This window comes from Diadema antillarum, unplaced genomic scaffold (assembly GCF_040938485.1).
Source record: "Diadema antillarum isolate AM-2024a unplaced genomic scaffold, OU_Dant_1.0 scf00000002, whole genome shotgun sequence".
Lineage (NCBI taxonomy): Eukaryota > Metazoa > Echinodermata > Echinoidea > Diadematoida > Diadematidae > Diadema > Diadema antillarum.
In genome coordinates, this window is record NW_027270891.1 from 785,975 (window position 1) to 802,218 (window position 16,244).

The following is a 16,244-nucleotide window of genomic DNA, read 5'->3' on the forward strand; positions in this document are numbered from 1 at the left end:
CACACGAAGCCGACGAATCCCAAGCAGGCCAGGTATGTGGGGAGGCGAGAGTACCGTGACAAGTCAGAGTCTGACAGAAGCAATCAATTAAGTGGGATATCCTGTAATGAACCGAGTTGACTCCTTGTAGTGGAGTAAAGCGCCTGTCTGTTAAAGGGATGGTATAGTATTGGTTGAGGCGAGGATTCAACCTTTAATTTTTTTTTGCAAGATACTTAGAAATCACTTCATAAAATGTTTAAGAGCATACAATTCTAAGAGGAATTCAAAGTTCATTTGATGGAAATCAGTTTTGAAATGGCTGAGGTATCCAAAAGCATAGTCAAACAATGTGATCCTAGTCCCAGTCCCACCTTTTATAAGCATTGCTTCTTCTGAATATCTCAGCCATTTCAAAACCAATTTTCATCAAATAAACTCTGAATTTCTCTTAGAATTATATGCTCTTTCATATTGCCTAACAAATTTCTCATTATCTCAACAAAAACAAACAAAAAAAATCATCAAAAAACACTGGAAACCGGTAGCCCCATCTCAACCGAAACTGTACCATCCCTTTAATGGTACAGTGACATGTTACTCTCTCCTTGCTCTGGGGAGTTTGGAGGGAAGGCACGGCGAGTGTTTCAGGAAGCTGAAATAGCAACTGTACTGAAGCGACAAACTGTCCTTACATCCATGAGGGCACATCACCTGTGCCGTGACATAAGCCCTTTTTGCAGGTGATCCAACCTACAGGGTACAGATTATAAATAGACACACTACAATGGTAACTTCTCAGAATTGTTTTGTTGTATGTTAGGCCTACTACTGTGACAATAACTCTGCAAATGAAATCTTCAGTCACTCAGCTCCAACAATGCTGGTTAACTTGGCAGCAAAATAATGAAGATCTTTTTTTATTGAATTATTAAATTAATTCTTTATTCGAATTTCGTTCAATTTCATATCACAAAATTCACGTTCACAGAAACAAAAACAAAACATTATACAAAGACAACTGCATTATACACAAACATTGTACAAAATAATGTCAATCTTACACTATACAGATGCACACACATACATACACACTCATACATACACACTCACACACTCACACACACACAAATACTCACCCACAAGTGCGGTACAAAAACAGAAATAACCGTCTGATATTTTATATACAATGAGGAAAATCACTAAAGGGTAGTCTTTGTCTAAACATCATTTCTCAAAACAGAGAGAAGGGGGGGGGGGCAAGACAGTCAAAGTAGGGAAGATAGTATGACCACCATGTTGCCATGGCAACACTGATGATGATAATAACTTCAATCCCTTTTCATTTAGTGCCTTCTAAGGCCCGTCCCGCCACCACTCAAAACATTCTTCACCATCCCAAAGCTCTCCCCACAGCCTTTCAAAACTTTATGGATCCTGAAGTGAATTACTTCACTGTCAAATCGCCTTGTCCTTTTCCCTCATCATCTATGAGACAATAAATCATTACCAGAGTGAAATGATTGTCACCCGGAATATAAACAGGAAGAGAATGAAGTGGAGATCTGTCTGTCTCTACCGTTAGCATGATATGAGACAGTCTTCGGTATCGGGACATATTGCTCATAAACAGTCCAGATGACATAACTTTTTGGGCATTTGCAAGAGTATGTTATACATGCTAAAAATGGCTCTGCAATAAATCACATTATATAGAAAGAATGTCAAAACGTCACCAACTTTTTCGGAATTTTGTCAGAACAGTAAAAGTCATCTTCAACATATGCTAACATCCTTCCTTTAAAAACACGAGAAACAAGTAATGGTAAGGGAAACGAGAGGTTTGAATGAAACTTTTAATAGATAGCTTATTCAAGTGCATTCTTAAGCAGGTATATAATGCTATGCATATCTGTAGATTCTATTTGTACATAGTAATGGCTATATATGCAAGGCGTTATTCCGTATAATTTTACTTTTCATATTATGCACAGGTTGGCATGAGGGGTAACATAAGATATGATAATGCAACCTTCAAATCTGGTAATATCTCTGAATCATTTTTGAAATCAAGATTTCTGTATTTCAAGATTATCCAGGATAATCAAGCAAGAAAACCACAAATGCTCTATAATTTTAATTCTTTTAATTATCAATCAGAAGTTTTCATTCAATCTATCGATCAAAAGTTCTATTTAGCTGTACTCAAGCCGACCCAAGTTTATTACCAGATGCCTAAAATCTATAAGTATCTTGCAGTACATCCCAAACAAAGGGAGGATTGAGTACCTTGAACTTTTTAGTGATTGCTTTTCAAGAGAGACCATTTTTGGACTTCACACCAAATAGCATAAATTGCCAGACTCCAAAACTTTCCCACAGTCCAATTCACATGAAGAGGAAGTTTGAATAACCTTTATAGGACACCTTGTACAGGAATCTTCCTGCCATTTGCTTGGATTACATCCTCCATACCATATGTTGAGTTGCCATGGGATACGACTGTAAAACGAGGAATGTTCGTGTGCATTTGAATTTCACGAATTTTGCGAGAGCTAGGATACATGAAAGTAAAATGCATGCGAAAGTTCTTGTCTACACTATATGCAGTGAATGTTAGAGGCAACTCACGAAAATGTCATGCCGCGAAAAAAGCTGTTGGCTCCAATTCGCAAAAATTTCATGCTGCAAAAATATCGTATTTTACGGTATACTCAGAAAGTCCCTCAAGTTTGAGTGGTTTGTGTCTTCTTTTTGTCCCAGTCCTTTTCTTTCACTTATTTGCTGTAATTGGTTGAAAGTAAAGACATTTATTTTACCATGACTGTAAATAACTATGAATGCAAGCTACTTTTATACTGCAATAATTCTGAGTTCATCATCACTCTGCATATATAGGGTTGTAGTGGTCATGGGAATCAGAAAACCTCTTTGTTTGTTTTTGTAGTACAAAGTCACATGTTTAGCTCAGTGCCTCACTTGCACACCTCAGTAGCATTGTGGCACAAGAAACTTTCTTTTATTTTATATATTTTCTCCTTTGGTATCATCCATGGCAACTGATGTGGAGTGAGACACCATAATTGTTCTGAATCCAATGACAGTGTGGAAAACATACAGTCATTGTAGTCCTCAGACAATGTGATTGTATTCTTGAATACCAGAGTACTGAGTATAGGCTATACTGTTCTCAGCTCCAATAATGCGAAGGGCTGTAATTGACTTAATGATTGAAGTCAATTGTAATTCAGTTTTGTTATACAGAGCAAACAGACAAAGTCACTTGAAAATTTGTGAAGATAAACTAAGCCAGCTCTTATGTATTTGCAGGCCACTGGTGTCAAAATATTGTTGATTGCCATGCGGTCAGGGCAGGATGCTAGAATAAATTGGGCAAAGCAGCCAACAAATGCAGACAAATTGTTTCTCTTTGCCCCCCCCCCCCCCCCCCCCTCCATGTTTACCAGTTCATTCATGCATCAAGTGTGTTTGGTCTCAGTAATGGACACACTCTGTGGACAAAGGAATGACCCTTGTTTGAGGCGGTCATTTTCCAAACAAATCTGTGATGTGATTTCTTTCTTTATGTTGACATGTTTGATGACAAACTTTGCCCACTCCCAGCTCCTGTTGGTATAGTCTATGTCAGTTCACTGAACTTTGCTTGTTTCGTCTAGCCATAGTTACCTGTAGGAGATGACCCAACTTTGAAGTTGACTCAAATTTCACTAACTTTCATACAAGTAGAGCTTCAAAAGTAGGTAAACTTCAAATTAGGAACCATGTAAACTCTCTCATAGTTCACTAACTTTGAGTTATCATTGATAATCCTAACCATAAGATCTTACAGATTAGCCATGGATAAAGAATGAACTTGTAGTTTGGAAGGAATTTTTGCCTGCTTGAACTCAAGTTTCTTCTTTTTTTTGTTTTTTAATACCAACCTTGCATACTCGTGTATCATTATCATGTCTTCTTTAGAATTTCTTCTGTACTAGTATGTCTTTATGATATTGAGTGTTTTTCCTTAATCAACAATAAAGAAATGTTTTTAAAGTTAATGTAAAAAAACGTATTTTTCAAAATTTCATTTGCCTGCTTCAGCCTTTCAATTTTCCCATTTTTAAATGAAAATATCATTTTGTCGTAGAATGATTATTGTTACCTTGCATTTCTATGTTTTGTGGTCTAGAAATTGGCAGCCCAGCTTCTTTCATTTATGTCATACAGAGTGAAAAAAAGTTTTTTTTTTTTTTTTTTTTTTTCATGGGAGATCCAGAATCTCAATACAGAGTACAAAGAGAACACTGTCTAGCTGCCTTGTATTGCATGTGTATGTGTGTGTGTGTGCGTGTCTGTGTGTGTGTTTGTTTGTGTGTGTGTGTGTTTTGTTACCTTTGTTGCCAGAACTTATCACCAGAAAACAGAAGCTCAGCTGGAGTGAAACCAGTAAAGTAACATTTCAAGTTTGATTACGGAATTCAATTGGTATTTGATTTTGGACAGGAAGTTGATAACATTATTAGTGTCATAAACAAATCCATTTCCTGTTTGTGTGGGAGGAAAAGATTGTTTGGGGTGGGGGCTGAGTAAATTCATGAAATAGGCCTTCACTTGGGATTCTTTTGTCAAATTTGCTCTATTTTGATGTGGATGCCCTTTCCTCTAACCAATGATTGAACATGAAATTGATGGATGACGTATCTTATCTTTGATTTACACCTTTCATAGTAAAAGCTATCTTTGTCCACTTTCTTCCTGTTTATACTCCTTGGAGTTTTGCAGCAACTTTGTATTCCAATTTTAGAGTCCCATAAACTCTTTTGTAGCCATGCACCTTCATTTTTCTTGCATTCCGCTTGGTCACTGCCTCGCACTTTCTGATTTCTCTGCTTCTTAATGAACAAATGAGTTGATGATGATTACAATGAGCAGATGTCATCACTCATGGTAAACGTCTTCTTTAGTTTATACTCGTAATATAATATTTCTAACATGTTTGCTTCTTATCTCTCATTTTTCCTTTTATGTCTTCCCCTTGCACTTAGAAACATTGTTTCAATAATTTTACAAATATGATGAATTATTACCTTTATCATAATTATCAAATTAGCTTTCTGACATGATTGTGCACAAAGCCCAGAGAGAGTTGATTATGTGTGTACATATGTATGTTTTCTTAGTTCTTTCATGAATGTGATATGCTGTTGGACAGTAAACAATTAAATGCATGTAACTGACAGAGTGAGTGATATGAGCAAAGTTTGATAAGTCTCGTCTGTCTTTTTCTGCAGTTAGTGTAGCTTTCAATTCAGTGGATATAATCATCTACAAATGTAAAACCTTTGTTCTTTTGCACAGCGTCAAGTGCATGCAAGAATGAGTGTACTGTACTATGCCCTGTGGTGGTGGGTTACCGTACCAGTTTTTCCTACACCAGTCGTAATGTAGAGGAATTCAGTATACTTGTAGAGCTCTCTGTGTAATAGAAGTAGTACTATGCATTGGTCCAAAGACCATAAAGTATGCCAAGGTACATTGTGGAATAGAAAGGTGTCGTTAAGGATCAAAGTTCTGTTTTGTTCGTCAACAATGGGGCAGGATGACTCATCCACTCGTATGGAGGTTTGCTTTGGGTGAGGAGAGAAGAAAGGAGAATATGAAATTAGGAGGGTGATAATGGTTAACCTGCGATGCGTGACAGGTCATTCTAAGGGTGATTCGGAAGAAGAAGGGAATATGTGTGTGATACTGATAGCTGGGAACTCATTTCGCTCATTTAAGAAGCTTGAGAGAGGTGTTGGACACATTTATGCATGTAAGGTGTGGTATGTGATCACAAGACATATCACATGGAATAATGACAATCGGGTCATACTTTTCAAACTGGAAGTTTTTCATCACGTTGAAGTTCGTTTCACTTTGTTTGAAGAATGCTAGCCATGTGGGTGCCTGTTTACCTTTCGTATCCACAATGTCATGTGTGTTGCGTCCTGACCTGATGTTTGACTATTACCACATGACTGACAAGTATAAATAGACGGTAGTCAGACCATTAAAGGCAGCTCTCTTTACTGTCGCTTTCGAGAAAATTTGCATTAAAACTGCCCATAAATGCAACATTTTTCTGACTTATGAATGAAACGTTAAGTTTTCTCTGTATAGTTCATTGCATAATAAATCTGCTGCTCATTCGCTGTCATGGACTGAATACTGTAAATATGTAAAAATGTAAAGAGTTGTGTTCAGAAAGTCTTGATCTTGTTTGACTTTGATGGCAGTGTTTGCTTTTCCTGATTTAAGATAGTAGTCATTAGTAGGGGCATAGTTTCATTTACCACAGAATAGTAGGAATCATGGATTTCTTAATGGGAATAGCAGTTAAAACATAACATGGAGAGAATTGAATAGTTGTGCATGTTTCTCAGCATAGCGTTTGATTTGATACCATTTAATCTTGATATATGCTTTGTTGGATGAACTAATGTCAGAGAACTTTTTGCTTGCTTATCATGAGAGAATGATATCGAGCTAATACACTGAAGACGAGGGAGAAGCAGAGGTGAAGAAAATCAAATAGAATAGAGAAAGGTTACTTGTACTTGAACCACGTCGAGTTATTGTATTTGATTTGATGAGTCATTCATCAAACTGATTGTTATCGAGTCAAGAAAGCATGATCTTTGAAATAATGTTCAAGGCTGCCTCAATTGTAGAGAAAAGCTTAAGTGTTTACAATTCCGATGAACTTGGGCACAGCCTACCCTCTTGCGTTAATGTGGTTAATGCTTTGTGATAAGTCACACGCATTCAGCTATGTTGTATATGACTACAAAACATTGTTGATGCTGGGAAGTACACATGCAATTTGTAGCTTTGGCATTTCAAGCAACTGCCTTTTATTAGCAGACATCATGTGGTGATGATTGGCTCGAAAAGAGAGAAATAAATGTCTTGAAAACCATGAAGATAAGCAGTGGTGATGAAAAGTCATTATCCTGCTTGTGTGGTGTACCACAGCAGGCAGATAAATTATCCAGCAAGAGAATAGGCTGTGGACGACTAGTTTGGGCCTATTTGAATTGCCTTTTGTTGAATTTGTCAAGCAGCTTTATTGTCCTTCTTAATCTGGAATTACATTGGTGCATTTCTCCATCCAGCGGTCATTAGGAGAGGTGTGAAATGTCTTTATTGAGCCAGCTGAGCCGTCTTGGAACCACTGAAGTGTTTGGAAGGGATGAGGGGTTGGGGAAAATCACATAGAATGAAATGGCAAGGCAGATGAATCTTTATTATACTTCTGTAACTTAGTCTTACACCCCCCTCCCCATAACACTGTATTCACACTAAAATGCTGGTACTAGTGTAAACTGGGTTATAACAAGCCAGTTGAGTGCCGTCTCTTGATCTCTGACTGACCACACCTTTAAGGGTCATTAACTATGTCCAAGAGTGGTCATCAAGAGCAAACACCCTTCCTGCAAATTGTAATACTTATATTTTATGAAAATTTAATGGGATGCCATCTGGTACAATGGGGCCTTATAGGGTGTCTTTCTATCTATGTTTTCTTTGTTTGTTAGTTTCTCAAGTTATCTGTTAGATTCTATCTCATGCAATTTTGATCATGTCTGTAAAGCCTACATCTGAAATATTGATATTTTGGAAGAAATTGCTATTTTCCCCCTTATTGTTTTGCGGAATAATGCATGAGACTTCTGTCAGCACCAGAGGTTTTGTATGTGATAATTCCCTCCAAATAGTATGTGGAATGTTTATGACCAAGTTTTGGTCTTTTGTCTTTGATCATTGCAGTCCATATGTATTTTCAATTTTAGAATAACCTTTAATAATTGCAAACATTTATCTCTGTAGTACAGTGGTACAAATGAAAGTGAAAGTGATACACTATCATTGACATTGTAATATGTGCTGCCAATTAACAGCAGTTTCTTTGTTTTGTTTCACTTTCTCTCCCTGAAACCTTTTGGTCCCTTCATACTTCATACTGTTTCTCCTCCAATTTCCTTCTGTACTATTCTCCTTTTCATTTTGCTTTTCTTTTTCTTTTTTTTGTTCTTTTCTATGTCTTTGTCCCTCCCGTTTTCTGTTATATTCCATCTGACACATTCTCATTCATTCTTGTTGTTTATCTCATCTCTCTGTTTCCCCTTGTCTTTGTCAATCTTTTATTCTTCACTTTCTCTGATTCTTCCCTCTCTTTTGATTTCTTTCTATCTGGTTATATCATCCCTGTCCTTTTTTCCTTCTCTATCTCCCCTTGACATTATTTCTTGATTTGGTTTCCTGTCTTTCCCTTTCACTACATTTTCTCATTCAATCTTCTTCATTCCTCCCTCCTTATATTTCTCTGTGTTCCATATATATTTATCCATTTATCTATCTATCCATCTATCTATCAATCAATCAATCAATCAATCAATCTTTCAATCTATCTATCAATCTATCTATCTGTCAATATATTTATCTATCTATCCATCTATCTATCCATCTATCTATCCATCCATCTATCTATCTATCTATCTATCTATCTATCTATCTATCTATCTCTCTATCTATCTATCTATCTATCTATCTATCTATCTATCTATCTATCTATCTATCTATCTACTTGTCTATCTGTGTATCCCTCTTTCTGTCTTCTCCCCCTCCCCCCACCTTCCTGGTTTGTATCCCACCCAGATCCCGGTGGCAGTGAAGTGCCTCAGTCCAGACAAGCTCTCCCTTGACAAATGCCAGCAGGACTTCCTCAAGGAGGCGGCCATCATGCACTCCCTCAACCATGACCACCTTGTCAAGCTCTACGGCGTGGTGCTCGATGTAGATAGCTCCCTCATGCTGGTATGTCTGTGAGCAGTATGTGGACTGGATTTTGGGCTGGGGAATCCCCCAGACAAGATCTTGAAAGGGCTGACATGACCAATGACCTGCTGTACTCTTTACATTCAGATTTAGATTTCAGAATTGAATGTGACTTTCGTCTTACTCAATATTTGATTGCTAATCTGTTAAAATTGGGGGATTTCTATGTTGTTAGCAAAATGAAAAATATCCATGGCTGCTGAATGTTATGTCTGTGTGATCAGTTTACAGTCTGTCATTGTGAGCCGTGTTAATCATGACATAATTTGATGCACAATATTGAGCACATATCTGGATCTCTGTGTTTAAAAAATCTGGACCAAGGTACAAAAGCCACAATAGCAAGAACAAATCAATTCAAAAATAATTGGTTTGAAGGCTCACCTGTGATGTAACACTAGCAGATCTGAAAAATGTTTAGGTTGAGGATAGGCCACCATAGGGCTTTTTACACTTGTAAATTTTTGCTTAGCCCCGGACCAACGGTGGGGCTAAGGGGGGGCCTTAGCCCCACCGTTGGTACGGGACTATCCTTAGCCCACTTTCTGTTTACACTCGTTTTTGCCAAAGTGGGCTAGCCCCACCGATAGCACGGTACTATCTGGCCCTGCAAAATAGCAGGGGTTAGCACGGCAATTGCGGTGCTAGCACCGCAATTGCGGTGCCAAGCAAGTGAGTGTAAACAGAACGAAAAAATAATCCTGGGCTAAGCGACAGAGACGAAGTCCGACCCTCACTGACCAATCAGAAACGAGGTAATCAAGTGCTGCCGGTGCGTGTACGTGTACGTGTACGTGTACAGTACACAGCGTAATTATGAATATTCATGTGGTTTGGAAAGTCCGGGGCTAAGAAATACGAGTGTAAAAAGGTCAGTTTTCTCCTTAGCCCCGGACAAGAGATAGTACGGGACTAATTGGCGAGTGTAAAAAGCTGAAAAAAATTGGTACGGGACTAACGATAGTCCTGGGTCAGAGAAAGTTCGGGGTTAAGAAACACAGTGTAAAAAGCCCTTAACGGAAGTCAAGAAACAAACCTAACTGATGTTTAACATTAGTACCCCATTGCGTCATTCAGGGACGACATTGACAGTAAATTGTTAAGTGGTTATTGATTTGAAAACACAACACACAGAGATTAATGGAGTGTGAAGGACAGAAGTAGATATGGAGAAAAATTGGCTGGTGATTGGTTCATTCTCTGGGTCGTCATGACGATGTAGATGAGGAAACGCACTCCTTGTGCATCTTGCTTAAAGTGAATGATCACCCTCTGTTGAAGTTGACTACAGTACGTAGAAAAGAGAAAGCCAATAATGAAAGTGGTGAAAGTTTTGTTGGAAAATCAGACACAATATGAGAAGGTTTTAGAATTCAAAGGTAGCTGGATTATTATATCACAATCCCTGTATGTTCTTGATTGATATTACTTTGAATATATTACATGTAATTGAAGAAATGATTTGTGGCAGTTAAGGAATTTAAAGTTTTGCATATTTCACAAATTTTACCATGAACTGTTCTTAGTCACAACAAATTGTCAATTAAGAAAACAAATCTAAAATGTCATCACTTGATCAGAAGCATGATTTCAGAGGGTGTCCCTTTTATGAATTATCAATTTTTCATCCTCATGTTTAGAATTTTGTTTATTAGTTTCATCTTATTAAACCCTCTTTGTTCATGTAGCTTGGAAATCATACTCTAATTTTTAGGGAATATGGCTTGGTATGGATGTAAATTGCTGACACGCATAAATCCCAGTGCATTTCTTTTTTAGTTTTTCAACTTGCAAATTGAAATGATAATACTAAAACATGTCTCATTGGACTGTGGTACTCTTAGAAACCCTCCAAATGTAGATACAATGTATACAAAATGTGTTTTTCATTTGAGAGTACTGTAAACGTCAATATTTTCGCGCGATTAATTTTTCGCGCTGAGCGGCTCGAAAACGTATTCGCGGGTTCTTAAATTCGCGCTCCGCAGCAGGTTACTTTACTGTAGTACACATTCACTGCTTTCATCCAAAGCCTCTGCTACATAGCTTGCTATGCCAGCGTACGACAAGGGACGTAGCGAGCGGCTCGACTGCGAGTACAAGCACTCAAATACATAGTACAGCTGTGACTCTAGTACCGTAGTCACGGGGGACTGTAGCATCGATGCGTGCGGTGCACACATGCATGCTACAGTACACAGCAATCTAGGGTATCGTCTCTTCGCACAGTACTAGTAGCGTAAACATGCCTGTACATTGTACTACGTAGCAGTATCATCGATGAAGCGCACACAATTCATCCCGTTCAAAATGTGCGTAGAAAATTGTGACGATATATTCGCGCGTTTTTGAATTCGCGCTAGCCGAGCGTAGCGCGAAATCCGCGAAAATTAATGTACCGCGAAAATTTCCACGTTTACAGTATTTGTTTATTTGTGTGTCCTTTTGTTCACAAAGCCCCAAATACCTGCAATCAAAAGCCAAATTAACAATTAAAAAAAAATCTTGTTTGTTTATTGTTTATCCTCATATGTTTAAGAAAGGAAAGAAAATGAAATGTACACATTTTCCCCATGATTTCCAAATTTTTCTGTGGAGTTACAATTTACATCTTGATATGAGCAGTTCATTCAGAGGTCAAAAAAGAGATGGACATATTAAATTTGAGTAGGAAGAGGAAAGTTTGGAAGATATTTTCTGCAGTGCAAAGTGACCGAGTGTGAGATCTTTGTGGTGATAACTATAATAGTGTCTTCGATGTCTCAATAAGCATTTCCTGACAAAGATGTGAATCAGGCTGATAAAAGGTAAAAATAGAAGGGCATTAAGCTTGTCCAGGGCTTCTCAAATTAGGGGAAAGCTACCCTTTAACCAACACTCTAGGACTGTGAAGTGAAGGATGATTTCCCAAGTGGAGTTGGATTACACCAGAACAGTGCAGAATGTGGTATTTAGCATGTCACAGATACCTGAAGAAGCACATGTTTGGAATGAAGTATGTACAATATAGGTCACGCTTTCATCACAGTTCAGCAGGTGTTATCAAATAGTGTCATCTTCATATGATATTTTGTTCATATTTCATGCCAATGTCTGTAACTGTTTTGACCTTGATGCGAAAGAGAAAACACCCGGCATGATGCATGACAAAAACAACAACAATACCCTAGAAAAGTCAAATTAAAAATCACATGCTTGCCTTTAGCTCTGTCATATGTCCTGATTCGTTGCCAAAAATGATCATAAAACCACCTGAGCATAAAAGCAGCCATTAAACTTATATAAAACATCATAAGTCTGAATTCTAGGAAAGGGTGGGGAGAGAAGGAAACAAGGTCTGAGCTGAATATTGACCAGAAAAAGTGTGGAGTAGTTATAGGAAACAGGCTAAACCACTGGATTAGTGTGTCCTGTACTCCATGCTAGAGTGGAAGCGACATGACGTTAGTTGAAGCCATGCTGCTTTGGTTTTAGATCAGGCCTTGTGGATGTAGCGGGATTATTTCATTGATGACTTTCTGGGTCATGGGGTCTAATGAGAGTGGACTGCTAGCATGAGGAATGTTTTTAGCGGATGTTTGGCTGCCCCCTAGTGACGAGGATTAATCATCCCAGGAACTGTCACTGGCTAAGAAGAGTTAAAGGTGCACATCATCTTCCTAGGAAGTCACTGTGATGAAAAATGAAGTGAATGTTTGGATGAGAAAAAGATAATAATGATGATGGTGATGATAATGATAGTAACAATAACAATAATGATAATGATAATGATAATGATAATAGTGATAATGGTAATATTAATGATAGTAATTATAACTTCTAATAATTCTTCTTATTGTTATTTTTATTATTATTATTATTATTATCACTATTATTATTATTATTATTATTAGTACTATTACTATTATTACTATTATTATTGTTATTGTTATTATTATTATTATGACATAGGGTATCTTTAATCCTACTTACCACTCAAAGTGCTCAAAGGTAACAAAAATTCTTCACACAGCATAAAGAGAACAAAAAAGAAGTAGAGAAAAGAAAGAAAGAAAGAAAGAAAAAATGATGTCATTGATGTCATGTGCAAAATGAAATAAATTAAATGTCGTTAATGAATCAGCTGTGGAGATTGTTCCAGACTGTTCAAGAAATTGCGTAATGAAAAGTATAAAGTGTAGACTTTACCAAATATTTTCCATAGTTTTGTGGTTTGATGTGCTAAACTATTATTTCTATGCCTTTTTCTGTTCGGGTACTGCATCATGTATGAATGAACTGGTTTTAACCATTGAGGGCCTTCCCTTCATAATTACCTCTATGCTGATGCACTTTTTGATCACAAATCTTTGGATCTTGCTCTTTTAGAGGTCGAGTGCAGGATGGTCAAGTTTGTACAGCTCTGAAGAGGAGCCAAAGTCCAATGAGTCAACATTGCCAATTTGAAAAACAACTTGAAATTTGCTGATGTAGTAATCAAACTTTTCCAGGGGACTGTGTTAATGTACACGCGTATTATCTCACAGAAGTTGTGTGGTTAACACATGTGAGTATTGATAGAAAGAGGCAGTGAAGGATGCTGACAGGCTTTGAACGAGAACTGAAATATCTTATCTCTCATATGTTGCCAATTTGAAGAAGACATGAACCTTTCTTCATTCCAATGCATAATTGAAACTTACTTTGATTTTGACTATATGCTTCTCTCATCTGTTGCCTAGGTAACTGAGTTTGCTCCCCTGAGGTCTCTGGCAGAGAACATCAAGCAGGAGGCCCTGAAGCCAGCCTTTCCTATTCCTCTACTCCTAGACTACTCTGTTCAGATCGCCGAGGCGATGAGATACCTTCACATGTCAAACATCATCCATAGAGACTTGGCTGCTAGGAATATCCTCATGTTTGTAGACAATGAGGTAAGAGGGAACTATAAGCCATGGTTAGTTTCAATTTTAGCTTCCCACCATTATTCATATCTAATGTACTCCCATAATAACAAAGTCTTTACAACCGGCAGTTTTCTTTTGTTATAACGAAATTTCATTATAATTGAACCTTACACTGTATAAAGACATATAGATGAAAATTTTGGTAGCTGAATTTTGATTTCGTTGTAACGAGAATTTTATTATAACTGTGTTCGTTATAACAGGAGTGCACTGTATAGATCCTACTGTGTCAGATTATACAGTTATAGTCCTAAAAACTTGGAGATAATCAATTAATGTGTGTGTGATACACCATGGCGTATATAATGACATTGACCTAAAAGAGTGAATGCAATTAAGTACATTTTCCAAGTTTAATTCTCAATTATGTTTTTCTCAATGCTTGTTCAAAAGTATTTGCATATTTATGAATTTCTTGTACAAAATGAAATGACAGTTCTTTTCCCATGTGACTTTATTGTCACATGACATGATAATGCATTCCACCTGCAAAGAGTTCGTTAACTTTTTTTTTTTGTCCCAAATGCAAGCAGTTCATCACCTTTTATTGTATTCGTATTAGAAGATTTTGTCACCCATTCATTACATATACTGCCTTTGATAATTCCTGAATGTATTTCTAAACTGATCTGTTTCTGATTTGAAACCTCAGGGAAACAAGACGGCAAAAATCAGTGACTTCGGTCTGTCGAGAAGATTGCTCCTGGGAGAAAACTACCGCAGTGAGATGAGGCCCAACCTCAAACTTCCGTTGGCATGGTAACGTGGCAAGCTGGGGGTGATGGGGGGAGTCTGGGAACTTTCACTCCTCCTCAACAACAAACATAGGTTTTTTTTTGTTATATTCCAGTAGTACTCATCAAAGCCCCAGTTCTATTCTAGTTGTGAATTTATGTGGAATATGAGCCAAGATCTGAGATACGATGCTGTAGATACCGGTATACCACGTTAGTGACATTATTGATATCTCTTCCAAAGATGAAGAAGGTATTATGGTAGTGACAGATAATAATTGTTCAAGTGACCGAAGTGAACAGAATAATACTCATGAACTGTGATTGCATAAGGGTCAGGTAAATATATGCTACGTCCTGTATTCTTTGCATTTTATGTATAGAAAGAAAGATTATGAACCAATATTACAATAATGATTGGGAATATTGCATGATGAAAACCACTTTACCTGTGTGAACTTCAACAGATCAAGTCGTGAATTTCCTTCAAGCATTAAGTGTGGCCTCTTGTCATCTTTCCTAGCTTTAATCTGTTACATTTGGTAACTAAGAGTATTTTAAACCAGCACTGCCATGTGCTCCATAGCCACACTGTGAGGAGTAAAACATGTAGCGTTTGCTGACACAAGAGGGAGCCCTCTAGGACTGACCCGTCTACCATCCCTCTACTGTTCTGTTTGTATCTCTCTCTCTCTCTGTCTCAGGATGCCAGTGGAATCCTTGACCAAGCTGACCTTCACTAAGGCCAGTGATGTCTGGAGCTTTGGGGTCACTCTGTGGGAGATGTTCTCCTATGGCAGGCAACCCTGGACCACACTCTCTGGGGAAGAGGTAAACAACAAACTAGGAAAAGAGAATGAATCATATATTGATTTTTTTTTTCACCCAGATATATTTCTCATGGGATGTTTTATTCTGTTTTGTTTTTTTTTGTCATGAACCTCATTTTCAGGAGAAATGTTTGATATTGAGTGTTACCTCTTTCTTCTCTCTTCTCTAATTCAAATCTGGAAGCATCAGAAGATGCTTGAGGTCTTTTTGATGCTGTTAAAGTTAGTCCTCTAGAAATGACAAGGTGATTTGAATTAGTAGCCGTATCTGATGTAGTTTTCTGTCATCTGATATTGCCCTCTCATCAGAATTGATTAGTGTCTTCTTTACATTTTTTAAAACATTTTTTGTTGGACCATCTGTTGGACTGCTTTGGTTGGAGGGGAAAACTTAATCACTAGAGAAGAAAGTGATTTTTCCTTGCAACAATGTTTTCCTTGATCAAAATATGACAACTATCCTCAACCCTCAATTACGGAAGATTCTTAGGTTAAAAACTGACGTCAGACTTCCAGAATAGAGGCCTTGCAAAAGAAAATAATACCATAACCAAGCTACTTTTCCCTTTTCTGTTCTATTCTGCGTCCATACACCTTCCTCGCACCACTGTACAGTTAATCACCTTCACATTGAAAAGGGGAAGACTGCCCTCTGTAGTCCAGAGTACATTTTCTAGTGGCTGTCAGTGTGTAATGCAGGCAAGATCATCACAGGACTAGGAATGATTGTAGTTAAGCACACACTTTGAAGTGGTGAAGGGTAGCTTTTGAAGATTTGTGTTCCAACTGGTGTTAAATAAAACGCCAAAATAGATATAGAAGTCCTGTATATGTATGTATTGAAAAAAAGAGAGAAGATATCTACCTTGCAA

At 37.6% G+C, this 16,244-nt stretch overlaps 1 protein-coding gene across 1 annotated transcript in view; it reads left to right on the plus strand.

Annotated features, from left to right (window-relative positions):
* LOC139731977 (uncharacterized) overlaps window positions 1-16,244 on the plus strand; it is a 171,424-nt gene that overhangs the window by 73,833 nt on the left and 81,347 nt on the right. The window contains exons 4-7 of the mRNA XM_071642886.1: window positions 8,683-8,841; window positions 13,584-13,775; window positions 14,461-14,567; window positions 15,247-15,373. Coding sequence (XP_071498987.1) covers window positions 8,683-8,841; window positions 13,584-13,775; window positions 14,461-14,567; window positions 15,247-15,373 — 585 coding nt within the window. The remainder of the gene's footprint in view (window positions 1-8,682; window positions 8,842-13,583; window positions 13,776-14,460; window positions 14,568-15,246; window positions 15,374-16,244) is intronic.